Raw genomic sequence first — 17,489 nt, 5'->3', positions numbered from 1 at the left:
ACATGATGGGGTTTCTCGATCAGACAGTTTCTCCTCTTTAGATAGTGTGACACAAGGCAGCTCATATCTCATCTGAGGCTGAGGCTCCGCCATCATGACGATGGGCCACTATTTATGTCCTTCTTAAGTAATGTCCCCTGTAATTTAATTTCAAGGCAGCTAATTGAAACATGGGAAGAGGGCGAGGAATGGAGAAGGGGAGAAGAATAAGAAGTGATGCAGATTTGGGTTGTGTGAGAGTAATATGGGTGTTATATCAAAGTGAATGCCAAGGAAAAAACAACAGACATCCAGCTTTTTTTATACATCAGTGCATACAAAACACGTGACACAAGATAATGCCATGTCTGATTGTTTCCCACATATCTCCCATCTCCTCCATTAGTCCCTCCAAGCAGCTGAGGAGCATCTTTACCAAAATGAATGTAGCGGCTGCTCTAATTGAATCAGCCACGAGAACCTAATTATAGAACCAGCTTTGTTTCACTCAGTGCCGGCCGCAAGTAAACCGTCTGGAGCTCACCGCAGGAATGAGACGACTCCTCTCCAGTCAGCAAACTGGTATTTCTTAATGAGTCAGAGCCATGAATCAGCTTACTGATACTGGAATTAGAGTTGTAAGTCAAACAGTTACTCACATTCACTGAGACCAGATTTTACAAGCGGTGGAGAGCCGTCAGCTCCAATGGATCGACGAGAATGAAATTGTTCCATATAACCCTTCATGTATGGCTCGTCGATGGTGCAGAGACTCAGAATAAGAGACAAACAAGCAACAGTCATGACCGAATATCACATTTTTTTTTGTTAATTTCTAGGTTTTTTCTTTTTTGTGTGTGTGTTTTTTTGTTTGATTGCCAATTTTAACATCTTTCCAAGGACACACAATTCATTTCTGTGACAGCATTTTACAGTTGCTCTGGCTCAGTTTCCACAAGAGATTTTCAATGTGCCAAACTGTTACTGCAAAGAGCCACAATGACTTTCTAAATATACCTTTAAACACAAAATGCTCTATGTGGTGTTAATACACCACCTTATTTTAGCACAAGTTTCAATGCTTAATTCTAGTCGTTCAGATCTGCAGATGTTTTCATTTTTTGTGCTATATGACATTTTGAGGCTAAAATTAGATTATAGCATTTTGTGACTTTTGAAAATTGAAACTCTTGTGAGATATGTGCCAAAACAAATGTAATGCAGCAGTATCTCTATATCTGACTTTGTGTGTGTCTTTATTCATCAGAGGGCTGCTCTGCCATACAACATGTTCCCCTCAGCCCATCTCTTTTCTAAAAACAGGAAGGAAGGGGCATGCTGGATGGACTTTTTTTTTTTTTTTTTTTATCCCATAGAAAGTCAGTGGGGAGAATAATGTGGCTGCGCACACACACACACACACACACACATACATACACATGAGTACAAAAGCACACATTAGCCCCAGGGGTCCTGTTCACTCTCAGAATGAAGACTCTGAGGGAGGGAGGGTGGATGGGACCCATGTGAGCCATTGTTATACACACATGCACACACAAGGGCCATGGCCCTGATAGTGGTGAGGGGCAGATGACACAAAGACACAGAGGGAAAGATGTGACATTTCTGATGTAACCATCTCATACTTTATGGAGAATTTGAGGGAAGCTTTTGTTTAAAGGCCTCTACATATTGAAGATTTTGTTAAACTTAATACACTTTAATTATTGGCAACTACAGCTTCACATTAACGCAGGAGGTGCAGTGTTGAGGTAAAGTGTGACGGTGAGGCAGCGAGAGAAGAAACAGGACAAAGACGGGAAGAGAATGTTAGGAGGGTCGTTGTACCTCTTAGCTCATCACGACGCACATCAGCTTCCAGCCCCACCCTGTCCTGTGTGTGTGTGTGTGTGTGTCTTTAGTATCACAATCAGTTCCCAGCTGAGTCTGAGCCAGAGGATCCATTAGAGCTGATTGAGGAGCACGAGGGTGCGGACGTAACCCTGAGAGAAGGTGACGAGAACACACACACACACACACACACACACACACAGTCCAGTCACATAAAGCATAAAGTATGAATAAAACTAGAGCCACAAGCAACAAGCCATACTCACACGAGCACACACATACCCATGATGATCACTATACAGAAATACACATGCACAAGGAAACACACAGTTACCCCGCCTCCCCCACACACACACACAAATTCTTATTCTTCACCAATGACGTAGCATGAATTTGAAGTGGAGCCACAAAGGAAGTTAAAGGTCAAAGCTCATGTAAAGATTATGCAATAAGTGTGTGAGAGTGTATGTTTGACAAAGGAGGTACCAAATAGATATAAGCCAGTATTTTTGGATTTTCAATCCAAATAACTGGCAAATACATCTTTCTCACAGCAGGCATTTTGACTTGTCATAATCAAGCGGGTAGTTCCAGATCTGGAAAAGTGAAGCCAATGTGGAAGTGCCTTAAATCTGCATTCTCTCTAATGGCCAGCAGGGGGAAACTCCACTGGCTCCAAAAAGAAGTCCAATTGTATGGAAGTCGATGTGAAAATGACCTTGCCATCCTGGGAAAAAAAAATTGCCTCCCGGAAAGGAGATGTTTTGGCTTCACTTTTGCATAGCAGTAGGAAGTGGACACATGTCATTCATATTTATATACAGTCAATGAGACGAAGCCATAGCGACGCAATTTCAGTGTTTTCAGTTCATGAAAGTTAATTGTAACATTTTGGTCGCATAAAAAAAAAAAAAGTCTTGTTCAACATTTTGTTGGACTAAAAGACCCTCTAAGGAGTCAGGTGTTCAGTTTTTCTAGTAAGTGCATTTTGTCTTAATGATTTTAAGCCTGTTTTCTTCTAGTGAAAATTAGCATCTGCATTATCACAGTTAACCACAGATTCTAAATGCACCGTGCTAAGCTACCAGCTAGCGTTAGCTTCAGCTCCACCCTCTTGTCCAAATGATCACCTCTCATCACTTCTGACTCCTAAAATCCAAGATGAACAACTAGTTTGGCTGCATGATCTTTGATGATGACTGTTTTATGATGGGTTGAAGTTTCCCTTTAAAAGCAGATGTCAGTTTATATGTTCATTCACATCAGTATCACATTAATATTATAATGACATCGGAAGATTTTTTTTGTTCTACTACTAAAATAATTATAGATTATTACAAATTAATGGTGTTTCCTTTTAATTTGTCCCACAGTAGGCACCAGGAAATGCCAACTGATGGGAGGAAGGTGAGTTAAATGTGTCCTGCTGAGAGTAAAACTCTCTGGGACTTTGTTTGAGGTAATATAAGGATTTTGGAGCAGTTGATGACAAAAATAAAATAAAAAACTCAAACAAAAAATGTTGAGATGGTATTTTATTTTACTCTAAAGGAGACTTACAAGGCAAAACTTTAACTGTATTGTGTTTTATTTATTATATTTTATTCTCTTATCAAAGTGCTTTGCAAGCTTCACTCACTAGGATATAAATAGTCTCTGTCAGTATGTAGTTTATAAGGAGTATACTATAAAGTTCAGATAAAATAAATTAGATAATCAGAAATAGTTTTTCTATACAGACATGATTGTAATACAATTAAAACATAGACAATAATCCTTACTAAGAAGAAGGGAATAAAGAAAAAGGCACAGAAACTTATAAAAACAAAGTCAGTGTAGATGGGTTTGTGGATATGGTCAAGTCTTTAGGGTGTGTATCAGGTATTAAGACAAGAAGTCAGAGTGTGTTTGGGAGAAAAAGATGAAGAGCGAGGACAAGAGTTTCCCTGTTGTCACAGACGAAAAGAGAAGTCTATCTGCCTCTCATCTCTGTCTTTGTGTCAGATGGGAGCAGGGAAAGGGTCACTGGAGAGGGGCTGAGTGAGGGCGAGAGAGCAGAGACAACACAGGGATGATGGGCCGGGTGGTGACAGTGTTGAAGAGGTCACACTCCAGTAAACTGCAGACTGACAGTGTTTGACTGGGCGTCACATCAGAGGCCTCCTCGCGTCACATGCTGGAGGTCACATGATTGCTCAGCGTGAGGGACAGGTAGTAATAGAGCAACACACACATACACAAAATATGTACAAATACACACTTACAAGTAGTATAAAGCAAAATGACAGCAATACAACAGCACAGTATTCATTTTTAAACAATCACTGAATATGTATTTAGAGGTAAACATCTTAGACTCCCTGCACAAACCAAGAACCTTGTATATATATTTTTTATCTAGTCTTTTAAATAAAGGCTTTTGGGGGATTTTATTATGGTCTCAGTATTTTCTAGAGGAGTAAGGGTGAAACAGAAATATACACTAACAGGTTGGAAACATGTGACACCCTGTAATATATTTCGATACAAGATATTTCTGTGCTAAAAGATTCAACAAAATGTATTAATTTATTTACTGTGTTGCTTTATTTTTCATTTCAGGGGTTTGAGGGCACACTAAAAATGTTATATTTGTACATCTATATACAAACCACAGGGGGGAGCCAGGTAGTCTGAAAATAGAGTTGCACTGTTTTTGTCTGAAGACATCTGGGTTTTATTTTTCTTCAGAAAAAAAGTGTAAATTCTAAAATTTCCATCCCTATATAAACTTCTTTGAATTTGACTTTTGTATTGTTTGCTTTTCTGCAACAAAAGTAACCTCCAATAAGTGAGTCAGCGAGTTGTCACTTGTTCTGTGGAAATGTGTGTTCTGTGGTATTTCAGTGACCCACATGATTTCATTTCTCTGAAAATTCACAAAGCACTTCTAAGAAGCTGAACAGAATAAAACAGCAATTTAAACCCACAAAACTAATAATCACATCATCACAACACATAACACAGATCTGAGTAAAGTCTGATTAACAACCACAAAAGAAGAAACTAATCAAGGATTGATGTGTTGCATCATCATCATGGTGTCAGTCTGAGACAACACCTGACACAATACTAGGTATAGTCCTCACATATACAATCCAAAAACTACAATAAATACATGAACTGTCGGGTCTCAGATTAAGCCATTAGAAACAATGTGAAGAAGAACTTTCCAAGACTGCCATATCTTTTAACCTTAACATTCTCACTGGAGAGCTAAACTACACAGCTTCCTCTATCCAATTATCTTCTTCCAGACTGTGAGAAAAGTGAGTAACCTTTAACGGCACTGACACAGACATGAGGTCAAGACCGGATCCTCAGAAAAACCTGCTTAAGTGGACAGACCACATTTAGACGGTTGGGTTTCGTGTGTGTGTGTGTGTGTGTGTGTCTGTGTCTGTGTGTCTGTGTCTGCTTCTTTATTAATCTGGTAACCTAATCAGTAAGTGAGTTTATGGATATCACAGATTTTCTTTTCTTAATACAAAATTATATAATATGTTGGTGATAGATCTTTATCTATAGAAGATAAAGCAGAGGAACAAAGTCAAAGCACTATTAAAAAAATAGAGAGAGCTTAACCATCCATTTATATGTAACCTTTCAGTCCATGGTTTCAGTCTGTGGTGTGGAATTTGTGATTAATTTATTAACTATGAACATTTTCTTTTGCAACTTGCAAATGGTGACTTGGTGTCTTGCAGTGGATTTGAGGAATGAGTTGGAAACAAAGTTGTGGCTTATTACATAAGGCACATAAATAATACACAGCTCAATATCTCTTATCGCAGGAAAAACAATCTGCTTCTTCATGTACTGTCCACTAGATGTCACTCTAATCCATGATTGAAATAGCAAACAAAGGAGAAATACAGGCTGAGACATACAGTGGCATGAATTTCAATATATAAGATTCATGTGTTTGGTCCTTGATCTTAGAAAACAGCTGTTAAAACTAGTAAGTTTGTTTCATTGCATTTATCAAGATGCACCGCTTATTATAACAGTGGAGCCTGAGATGTTTTCTTTCATTATATATGAATACTATCAGTAAAATTGCATCAACATGACAAAAAGTTTTTAATCACATAAAGTTGGTAATTCAAAAGTCTGGTCTTTGCATATTTTGAGCTTCTTTGTATTCAGAGAGTTTATTTAAACCAGCATGATGACAGGATTTTACCTGAATATCCAGATGTTTTTAAAATACTTTTTGCTTCACCAACATATTTATCGTGTCTTATTCTTGAATTAGCGCTTGCTTTATTTGCATATCAGATTGGCTGAGACTCTACCCAGATTTTTTCCACAATCATATTTATTGTGCGCCTGTTTTAACTGCATTGTTACCGCAACACATCCTGATTAGTTTTCACTTACTGCATCATTAAGATCCAGTTTTTCTGGCTGCAGCTGTGTCTCTAAATGTTGTTGTTCTCTCAAACTTAATTTGTTTGTGAGTGATATTATGACCAATGCTGTTTTGCATAATACAGATGGATCTTAATCAGCATGATACTGATGCTCCTTATGCATAACACACAATGTAACATGTGAGATAACAGACATCTCCCACTGGTAAACTGGAAATACTGGTGTGTGTCTGTGTGTATGTATGTGTGTGTGTGTGTGTGTGTGTGTGTGTGTGTGTGTGTGTGTGTGTCTGTGTGTGTGTGTGTGTGGGGGGGGCCTGAAATATGAATAATAATGCCTATACTGCACTTGAAGACTAGATCATAGAACTCTTTAGTGTTAAGCTGAAATCGATCTTGGGTTAGTACTTATGTGGGTTTAAGGAAAACTGCTGCCTCTTTTCAAGGGATTTTGGAGACACCTCAGATCAGTCAGACCAGCTTTAACTTAACTTTAAAGTGCAGCTTTTTAGTGCATCATTCTTAACGAACACTGCTGCCTGTTTCTCTAGTTTCTGCACAAAGGTGCACACTCAAAGGCCCTTGGCAAACGTACACTTGTTGTGCCCTCAGTTCAATCGGAGGTTTTGGGGATAATTGATGGAGCCTGATTGACTCCTGGCAAAAATGATAATTTAACTTCATTGGAGGAAAGAAGGCTCTGCGCACTTTCAGTCCAATGCAAGTGTCAAGCCAAGCTCTTGCTCACTAGACCTTCATCAAGGCATGCAGAACCCTCTTTTCTCCATATATGATGTTTATGGCCTTCTTGCACCTTTACATTGTGTCATGATAGCAGTAATCTGATCAAAACTTACTAAATTGAAGCATAAGGAGACCAGTTCTGTCAAATACAATGTGGCTCAATCAAACTCTCACCTAAATCGTGGAAGGAAGAGTTGGATTCCTGCATGTGGGCCAAAAAACAAAATTCCCGAAAGATCAAATTTGGCAAATATAAATGTAACACACCTACTCCCTCTAAACTTTGTAGTGCTGAATCATTAAAACAACAGCCATCCCAGCAAAATCATTTCCTTCTTCATAGAAAGTGTTGCCAAAAAGTGCCTTGGTTTGAAAAAGACCACAAGAAGACAGCATAGTAGAAACATCAGGGGTACAATAAAACAATTTGACCTAATTTTTGTTGTGCATTCACCAGCCCATAATGTATCAAAAACACATGCAAGTTAATGGATAAATGCAAGTTAATGAACATAATATTTGCTTTTAAAAGCTCTGCTCATTTTGCATGACAGGATATGAAGTGTTATCAAATGAACATCATGGTGCTTTATGTAAACATGATGGATGGAAAGTGTTGTTGTTGTTGTCATAACAATTTCACAATTAGCAGCTTCTAGTGAATTAAGGCTGTACTGATATCATCTAAGCATAACATTACACGTAGACAGAAGCAGACACCATCAACACTCATACTTTGAGTTGATTGTGACACTTTTTAACACCTCCACAGAGCACAAGAGACATTTAAACTGGAAGTGTGGCTACACAGAGAAAACAGATCACCACATTTATAGACAACTCCTATATAACACCAGAAAATACAACAAGCAATATGTCATATGATTGTTGACCTTTGTTACTGTTGTGCACAGAAAAAGACATAAAAATCCTGTTACAGATATCACTTCACCCTACTTCACTTGAAGCAGCCAGTGAGCTCATAAAAGCATTATGACAGGCAATAAAAACACCAACTTTCCATTATGATAACAAAAAGCTTCACATTGTTCACAGTCTTTATAACCCAGCTTGAAAATGAGTAGAGTGACTAAAAATGAGTGTAATACTTGACCTAAAATATTATGATGACACATGCATTATGAAGGCTTTTAGCAAGTCTTATAATTTAAATTGAAGTCTTCCTCTAGTCGAAATGTGTTTGCTTCCTGTTCTTTCATTTGGTTGTTTGAGCTTCACTGTGCAGAATGATGTGTGTGCAGAGTTTGATACTAGAAGGCTGTTTTCACATTAATCTGCTGAAGGGGAAAAACCTCTGTGCTCATTGAAAATCTGAGCATGATTTGTGACCTTCCAACTAGTCTGGAAGCTAATCGTGGTCTAAACGTCTACAACTTACCCAAGTATGATGAAAACTTGAAGCCACCAGTGCACAAACACTAAGAATGGACTTTTCAGTGAAGTAGGAGATATCTTGTGTCTTTTTAAATTAAATAGACTAGCCTACTGCACATGTGTATTTGCATATTAATATCATATCATAGATTCTGAATTTTTCAATGAGGGAGAAGGAGTAGATGGGAGTTTAAGGTTTAGAATGAGGTAATTGTACTTTTTTTTGAGGAGAAACATATTAGACACATAATTATTCCAAGCAGAGTGTTTTAGATATATTTAACAACATGTCTGGGGGGGATCTTTACTAAGTGCAAAGATATTAGCAACAAAATGTACTCAAAGTGTCAAAAGTAAAAGTACTTATTAGTCATCAGAAACGACCCTGTCTGAGTGTTATATCATGTTCCTGGATTATTACTGATTTATTTTATTTATTGCTGTAGCTGTAGGAGTTAAAGGATAGGTTTGCAATTTTTCAAGTCTATCTTAAAACAATGGTCAGGTGCCCAAATAAACATTTAAACAGGTTTTTCTTGCCATAATCATTCCCCTGCTCATACTGTTCATTAGAAGATAAGTGACGGAGGTCAAAAAAAAAAAGTTAATTTGAAAAATTTATGTTAATATGCTTTGTGCACGGCTTGAGGATTGTGGATTTTGTCCCCCATAATTTAGCATACATTTTAAGCACTTTAGGAATAAATTGTTAATAACCAGTATGAACAGGTGGAATGATTGCAGAAAGAAAAAACAATTTCAATGTTCATTTGGGCACCAATTCACAAATTGTGAACCTGACTTTTAATCTGTAACAGTGCATTAGAGTTAAGATAATGGAATCATTTGTATGTAAAATCCTATGCCTGTTTAGTTACTTTGTTTCCACCTGTGATTATTAGAATATCAGCAAGATATCCACATTTTCGTGGGTTTTAAAGCAGGAAATGGAAGCTTACAGGGAGTCCTTAAAGGCAGCATGATGTGTTTCCACTGAACAGTTAATATCTCTGTTGGCCGTCCTTTTCCTTCTCCTCCCACTCAGCCAAACCAATATAAACATTTCTGAACAGTGGGGATACTCCCCAACTATCCATCCTCGTTAGGGCACCTCGGACACTAACAAAGATGGCTCAAACCGACAGTCAAAGTGCAGCTTTCCCTGAAATAGTGGAGCTAAACGTGGGCGGCCAGGTGTATGTGACCCGGCTGGAAACTCTCACAGCGGTCCCCAACTCTCTCCTGTGGCTGAAGTTCACTCAGAGCTCCCCGGGCGACCTGCCAAAAGACAGCAAAGGCCGCTTCTTTTTCGACCGGGACGGCTTTCTGTTCCGCTACATTTTGGACTACTTGCGGGACTCTGAGCTTTTTCTACCCGAGTTTTTCAAAGAGAGGAGGAGGCTGCAGAAAGAAGCGGACTTCTTCCAGCTGCCGGAGCTGTCGAGGCGCGTCGCAGCTGCCAGCAAAGACAGCTCCTACGCGGAGGACGGCGGGGAGCCGGACGAGACTGAACTCGCCAGCCCGGCCACCTCCTCCTCGGACAAAGCCCTGCGCTCTCCTGGGGCCAGCGCCGGTTACATCACTGTGGGGTACCGAGGCAGCTACACTATTGGGAGAGACATTCAGGCTGATGCCAAATTCCGCAGAGTTGCCAGAATAACTGTCTGCAGCAAAATCTCTCTGGCTAAAGAGGTTTTTGGGGAAACCCTAAATGAGAGCCGAGACCCCGACCGACCCCCTGACAAGTACACCTCCAGGTATTACCTCAAGTATAACTTCTTGGAGCAGGCGTTTGACCGGCTGGCCGAGACTGGTTTCCACATGGTGGCCTGCAACTCCACTGGGACCTGCTCATACGCCAGTAATGACCCGGGGGAGGACAAACTGTGGACCAGTTACACCGAGTATGTTTTCTCCCGATGAACTGACCGGCACAGGAGGACTGCGTTCATGCTCATGACTTATATCAACAAACACAGGGAATAATCATCAATTATATAACATGTATTAACCTCCCCAAACTGGCAATTTCACTTTGTTTTTGTTTCTCTGTGTTCAGTTGGATCAGGCTGCAGCCACAGTTAACTTTTCTGCCATTTTCCCTTCTGTTCAGCAAGAAGAGGAAGAGGACTCACAAAGTCAGACATACATACATCTCATTGGTTAGAGAGGAGCAAAGACAAAATGACTTTTTCGTGATGTGTCACTGGGTTATTTTTATGGGCCTTGTGGCCTTGTGTCCTTTCTGGTGTTCAACAGTGACAGAGACTGTTTTGTTCTCTAAGTAGATGACAGGAGGCTGGAGGGTTACTCAGGGTGGCAGAAATGTTAGGAGCTGGTTTCTTTGATCCCTACTGAGCTGTGCTTGCTTGTCAAGGCTACCGATGTTCTGCACGCATTAACAAGGAATTAACTTTAAATTTGCCTGATGTTTGGTCTGGTTTTGACCTGCAGCTCCTCCTGTATTCTCTTGCACTCTAAAGTCTTAACTTTGAAGGATTTTGTGGTAAAGGAAGATGATATATGCTTCTTTGGTATGATACTTTTAATATATTGCTCAATATAGTGCGATAATATCGACCACACATTCAGTTTCGCTGATTTCAAGATAACACGTTGTGTCATGTTATTTCACAGTGCTACACTATGTGCCATCTATGATCTCTTGTCGTTGTTTTTTCTTTAATTATGTTACAGCAAATAAAGTGTGACATGTTAACACTAACCTTGAATTCACTGTCAAAACTCTTCTAAAGTGTTTCTTCCAAACCCTGAAAAGAAAGAAGAAAACTGATGTACTGCATGTTTTGTCCACATGTATTTCACACAACATATTTTTGTCTTCTCAGGTCACTTGTTTCTTGGTGATTTTCTGCAGATTTACCAAAAAGAGATAAGATTTTAGCGGTTTACAAGACCATCTTTATTAGGGCTCTTTCATAGAAATATACAACATGAGAGACCAAATCCACAACACAGAGAAATGACCTCAGTCAACTATAATGTCAGCAAAATGCTTTGACAAGAATCAGACCTGAATTAAGTCACATCGGATTGTTTTTAACATGTTAAATGTCACAGCTATCACATCGTAAATCCAGAGGTCACTAACTCAGGAAGACGGAAACAGAGATGCTGTAGTACGTAACTTTTTGTCACAGGACTGCAGCATCAGCTTAACTTCACAACAGCCACATTTACCAGATAAAAGCGTCCATTGAGTCTTTCTAGCAGAGGCTGACGTAAGTTATGATAAGAAAGGCATGAAAAGTCAAGTAAATTTGCACTGTGAGTTTGCTTGAGATTCCTGTATTTCAAACAGAATTTAAACCAAGTTGTCTTTTAAATGTTTGCATTCACATTTTTACTTCAAGTAGGTCAGGTAAACACATTTTGACTACTGCTTCAACTACACTTCTTGTCCTGGCACCTGGGGAGATTTTATATCCAGTTCGAACTTAAAATAAAATGAATGCCCCACTAACTGTAGCCAAAAACAGTACTTGGTAGCCGATCCGGTAAAGCAGACTCAGTGTCTCTTTTTGCAACACAGAAGAGCTCTGTTATCTCGACTGAGCAGGATGGGAAGGGGGAGGAGGGGGGATTTCTCTCTGGCTGACAAGTACAGTAATCAAATGTCTGTTCCCTTGTGGGATCTTGGGGCACAAATCCAAGCTATCCCAGGATCAGGTCTAATACAAAAAAGGCTTTTGTGTGGGATGTGTCAGAGTGCACTTGAATACAAATGTGTAAAAATTCAATCATTTATTTGTCAGATGTTCAGGAGCACTGAAGTTGTTACTGTAAAACATATTAGAGGGGATTTGTTGCCTTACTTTCTGAAAACAAAGTCATATGAAGACATGCGCTCACACAAACAGACACAGGAACTTGCACCCAACCACCCACACACACTTCTGCTACCAAGCACAGAAGATAGACATGTCTACACAAGAGACCTGGTATCTGCTGTCAGCTGATGCTGCCATCTGGACAGGAAAAAGGAAGGATCGACTGTGACTCTTCCTATAGTGTGATGTTAAGAAACGCAATGCTCCTTAACCAAAACACAGTGACTGGAGCTGAGCAAAATCAGACACATTTTCTCTGAGGGGCAAGGATGCCCTCTCATACATAACATCTTCTAAATCAGACTGAAACCGTACAGTATGAAATTACAAGACACATGTTGGTCAAAAGATGCATTAAAACACTTTTTTGTTCCTCTGAGGAAATGAGTTTGTAGTTTGTCTGCCAAGTTAATACAGATCTTGTGTGTGTGGGGGGGGGGGGTATGTGTCCATGGTGATATAAACACCTACAAAACACATTTCACTCAGTGTGAGCTATTTTTCTCTGTAAGAAAAGTGGCGACCAGAAGCTGTAAATGCACACACACACACACACATACACACACACATACATACACACAGTGCACAGGAGGGAGACAGATAAAGAAAGCCAAATTAGCCAATTTGCAGAGTTGGAGATAACACCGACATGCTGCCTTTCTTCATATCCGCCTCTGTGTGTTAAATCTTTCATGCTTTCTCTCGCAGTCTCTGCCTGTAGCTCACTGTGACCTGCAAGTCTAATTTTTTTTTTATTCGAGCTCCAACTCCTCTGATATAGCCACATCACAATGTATGTTCACAGAGAGATGAATAACTAATCCAAGCTGTGTTTCTCTTTGTTTAGATCAGGTGTGAGAGCAGAAATAAATAAGATGGCCCTTAGCTAAATGAAAGAACATCCTCCATCATTTCCATGTTATCTGAAATGTGCCTTCCTTCACAGCTAGTCTGAGCAGTGGCTGTTCCATTAAATTTCCTGCAATTAGCAATATTGTGTAATATGGGATTTCTCAAGTACTTAATCATGTGTGTGGAACAGTGCAGCAGGCACGTAAAAAGACCTCAAAGACATCTGCACAGCTGAAAACTGTTCTGTCCGCTTTAAGAAATAACTCAATGTTCTGATTGTGTATTTAATAATAACAAAAAGACTGTTTTTCCAGTTTGAAAGATGACACCACTTGGCTTGGGGCACTGGTACTCATCTTACAAACATTAGTCAGCCACCATGAAGCATATACTGTAAAACAGGCGAGTGCAAAGCATTTCTCAATTGTTTAGTCACCTAAAATCTACGTAAATCAGCAGGGGGTCCTTATTAATCAAACAAGGATTCCACAATAAACATGAGAAAATGCAAATCTCTCTTCACTACAGTCGATGAGTTTTACTGTTTGAGTGTCCTTGGAAGGCACAACTCAGTGATCCAAATGTGACCAAAAAATCTGAACACAAGGTTGAAACAAGCTATCACTCCCATGATTGATTGATTTCTCATCTAATACCTTCTATTATCTTTTCAGCCATGCTACATGTAGCAGCGTGGCTCCAGGGATGGCGATGTTGGTGACATCCACACTTAATTATCTCAACAACTGTTACATGGATTGCGGTTCAATTTTGTACAGTCATTTATGCTCCCCAGAGGAGGAAGTGTACCTCAATCTTCTGGGTGACCTCCCTTTTCCTCTAGCACCTCACCTCCACATTAAAGTTTTCACTTCTCTTCCAAAATATCTCAACATCTACAAAATGGATTGAACCAAGATTTTGTGCAAACATTTAAGGTCCTCAGAACCCTGCTTTAATGTGTCTAGCAATTTGGTTTATGACCAAAAACCTGCAAAACAAATCACATTCCCATCTGCCTCAGCTGTGTTTAATACTGTTTAGTAAATGTTAGCATGCTAACATGCTAAACTTAAGTGGTTAATTTTGTAAATACCCTAAACATCAGTATGTTAGCATTTAGCTCAAAACACTGTGTACAGCCTCACAGAGCTGCTAGCATAACCATAGAGTCTTAGTCTTATTACACAAAAGTCAAATCTTTATGGCCAAGAATTACAAATTATGCTTTTAGATGTCTTTATAGTTTCTGATTAAATACTCTAATAGCAGAGCAAGCCACACTGTAGCTCTTTAGTTGAGATTTCCACTTCATTATTGACCTTGCAAACAACAGTTGACAAAACAATCTCAACTCAAGGCCAGCTTACTCACTATGGAGCTTTTTCTGAGCTCTTTAATGTCTTGGTGTCAGAGTTAACACTTCAATGTTTGGACAAACCCTTAGAAGTTTTGCAGCAGCCATTGACTGCTAATGTAAAGTACACATATTGTAACAAACCATTGTGCAGTCTTACATCACCACTGTTAGTGTTTGCTAACTATCTGAACACAGTTAAGTGTTTGTGTTACCAAGCAGTGAAATCATTGCATTCCTTGAATCATTAACATAGTTCTCAGAATTGCACTCAACTGAAACAGCAATGCACATCATAATGAATATGATGTATTAATGACCTTTTTTGAGCCTCTAAACCTCACAACAAAACAAACATCTTCTTTCACAAATCACTTCCCCAGAGCAGCACTCTGGTATAGCCACTAAAACACTATTTAAAGCCACAATCTATCATTAGAAAGCCCAGCTATGCTCTTGAATTGTGACACTCTGACTGCTGCTGACGTATTATTCGGTTTTACAATCTGACAGTTTTGTTATTGTCATAATAGATTTCAGCTTTATTTTAGCTTATTTCCTCTTCAATTACACCAAGTGATATTAGCAGGGGGGTTAATGTTTTTATGTGTGTGTGTGAGTTTGTGTCCAAGTGCGGTGTAAAATTCAATCGCTGTGCTGGAGAGCAGGTAAGATGCAGGAAATGAAAGCAATAATAAATTCTAGTCAGAACCTTGCTCTCCCTAAAAGACTTAGTTAAGGGCAGCCTGACATACTGTAAGCCTGTTTCATCTTACAAAGTGAAATTCCAGTAATAAGAAAAGATACATAAACCTGCATCCAATGGGCTTTTTGTTCTGCTATCCTGTTTCTTGTAGCAAGATGCAGCATTGCGACATACTTTTTTTTATGTGGCATTTTTGCCTTTATTGGATAGTGAGTGGCAGACAGGAAACAAGGGGAGAGAGAGATGTGCATGACATGCAACAAAGTTCCCTGGCTGGAACTGAACCAGGGACATTGCAGTAATGTGGCATGCGCAGTAACCATTCAGCTACCAGGGTGCTCCACACAAAATCAAAAATAATAAAAACAATCACAAAAGCATCAGCCTGGTTTTATTTAAAGGAACAGCCTCATATCTTATAGCTGTCTGCAGCTGTGTCCCCTGAGTATGGAGTTTCCAAATCACACTGGGACAATAAAAGTTATTGGAAGAATTAAGCTGTCAAGAATAATCCAAACTTTTGAAACAGCAACCATACAGGCTCAAGTAAAGGCTGCTTTCACAACCAGCTCTGTGCAAGTGGCAGTTAAAAACATATGATTTAACTAACATGATTTCTTAGTGGACAACAAAATGTTGGAAGTACAATATTGTTTTTGGTATATAATATGATGATGATAAGTTTCATGTCAACAATGTACATCTTCAAATTTGCAGTTGCTATCAGCCAAGAGACGGACAAAACCCAGGTGTAGCTGCAGACAAAGAGATTCAAATCTGTGATCCTTCAGTGATCAAGTTAGCCGCCTCCTTCAAGTAATTCTTCAGTAAATCTGACCATAAAGCTCTTCCCCCTCTGTTTACTTGTGTGTAGTTTTATTGGGTAGAGAGAGGGTGTAAATGTCGCCAGTCTCCGCTGAGCTGCTCTCAGCACCCAGCGGCAGACCGGAGATTGGTCCAGCTCCCAGTAACAAAGCTGAGCCTTGCACTGTGCCGGTAAACCAAAAGGTAAAAGGCAGCCAGCATCAATCAGCTGCAGGGAACAGAGAGGAAGAGAGGGAGCATCCTCCTCCCCTGGTGTGACTGCAGCAGGCTTCCTTGCACAAGAAGTGCAATTCCCCCCTCCCTCCCTCCCTCTCAGGGCTGTCTGAAAGGGCAAGACATGAAGGAAACCGATTAAAAGTCCATCACTGTGTGAGAGACTGTTACTAAGGTCACTTTAAGCCAGTTCATGAATAGCAATCTTCATACTTTTTGTTCTTTGCACTCTGTTTCAACAAAACCGTATCTCCTCTTGGCATCTGATATTGGAGGAAGTGGCACATTTACAGGTTTGTTCTCATAAAATCAAAGTTTGTTCCCTTTAATCTAATATATAAAAGGCAGCAAAGCGTCCGTTTGGACACAGATTTGGCCTTTTTAGGATTCACTTCTCTCTTTTATATTATAAAAGTGCAGATTGCCAGACCTCCTGTCTGTCTGTAAGTGTGATAAACTGAATTTTCCTTCATGTGCTGCATCACCTTATTTATCTCTTGTGCATAAACTACAGGCCAAAACATGACATTTAGTCATAATCACAGTTGAAATCAGGGTTGTAATAACAGACCTCAGGTTGTCCTGCCTGTCTGGCTGTCTGTTTAGCTGATGTCTGTCACTGCCTGTCTGCTTGTGCTCTGGACAGTGTTTCAGCAGAGATGTTCCACTGAAAGGACACTTGCCAGATATCTGCAAGGAACAGACACGCCCACGTCTTCCTCGCTGCTTCCTGTGTCGTCTAGATAGGCAGACGAATGGGAAGTCGAAAATACAGTATTTAGCGGATGATTGACAGGTAAACAGAAGCAGATTTGTAACTGTCAACTATTTCCTCATTTCGCAATGCTTTCCGTTAGATTGCATAAAAAAAACCCTACTGCTCAATTGTCACAGTTTGTCAGCATTTTAGTGTCAAGCTGCATTAGAGAAGCGCTAGCTGCCTGCTGTATAGTTAGAAACATGTATCAAGATAGTTCAGGAGTTACTGCATTTCAAGAAGAGTAGCTGAACTGCTGTTCAAAGATACATATAAGCAAACTGCTGAGAGAATGACTTTCTCTAAAACCTTGGAGTTTAGAAAAAGGCGTACATTTGGAAAAATTAAAAACAGCAGGAAAGAGTCCACAGACAGGGCACTATTAACTGCAGTATAATGATTAACTATGTGTCCAACTGAGCTTCAACTTGAGAGTATCTCTGAATTTCTCCCATTTAAAAATAAATGAAGTCTTGAGGTGGTTTCCTATACCCAAAGGAAGCGATGGGAGCTTTTAGTATTTTGCAAAGATAAAGGTCGTAAT

At 39.6% G+C, this 17,489-nt stretch overlaps 1 protein-coding gene and 1 long non-coding RNA gene across 2 annotated transcripts; both read left to right on the top strand.

The window, feature by feature from the left end:
* Positions 1–2,536: 2,536 nt before the first annotated feature.
* LOC137181163 (uncharacterized) lies at positions 2,537–3,919 on the top strand. Its single transcript, XR_010928126.1, has 3 exons — positions 2,537–2,807; positions 3,204–3,237; positions 3,835–3,919. It is a non-coding gene; the product is annotated as an uncharacterized lncRNA (long non-coding RNA).
* A 5,423-nt stretch (positions 3,920–9,342) lies between these two features.
* Positions 9,343–11,109, top strand: LOC137181162 (BTB/POZ domain-containing protein KCTD12-like). The gene has a single exon (XM_067586644.1). It carries the CDS (start codon positions 9,513–9,515, stop codon positions 10,305–10,307), a length of 795 nt encoding a protein of 264 aa, XP_067442745.1. The 5' UTR covers positions 9,343–9,512; the 3' UTR covers positions 10,308–11,109.
* Positions 11,110–17,489: the final 6,380 nt, after the last annotated feature.

This window comes from Thunnus thynnus, chromosome 1 (genome assembly GCF_963924715.1).
Source record: "Thunnus thynnus chromosome 1, fThuThy2.1, whole genome shotgun sequence".
Lineage (NCBI taxonomy): Eukaryota > Metazoa > Chordata > Actinopteri > Scombriformes > Scombridae > Thunnus > Thunnus thynnus.
Note: the sequence above shows the minus strand (reverse complement) of the source record. Positions and strands in the feature narration are given on the sequence as shown.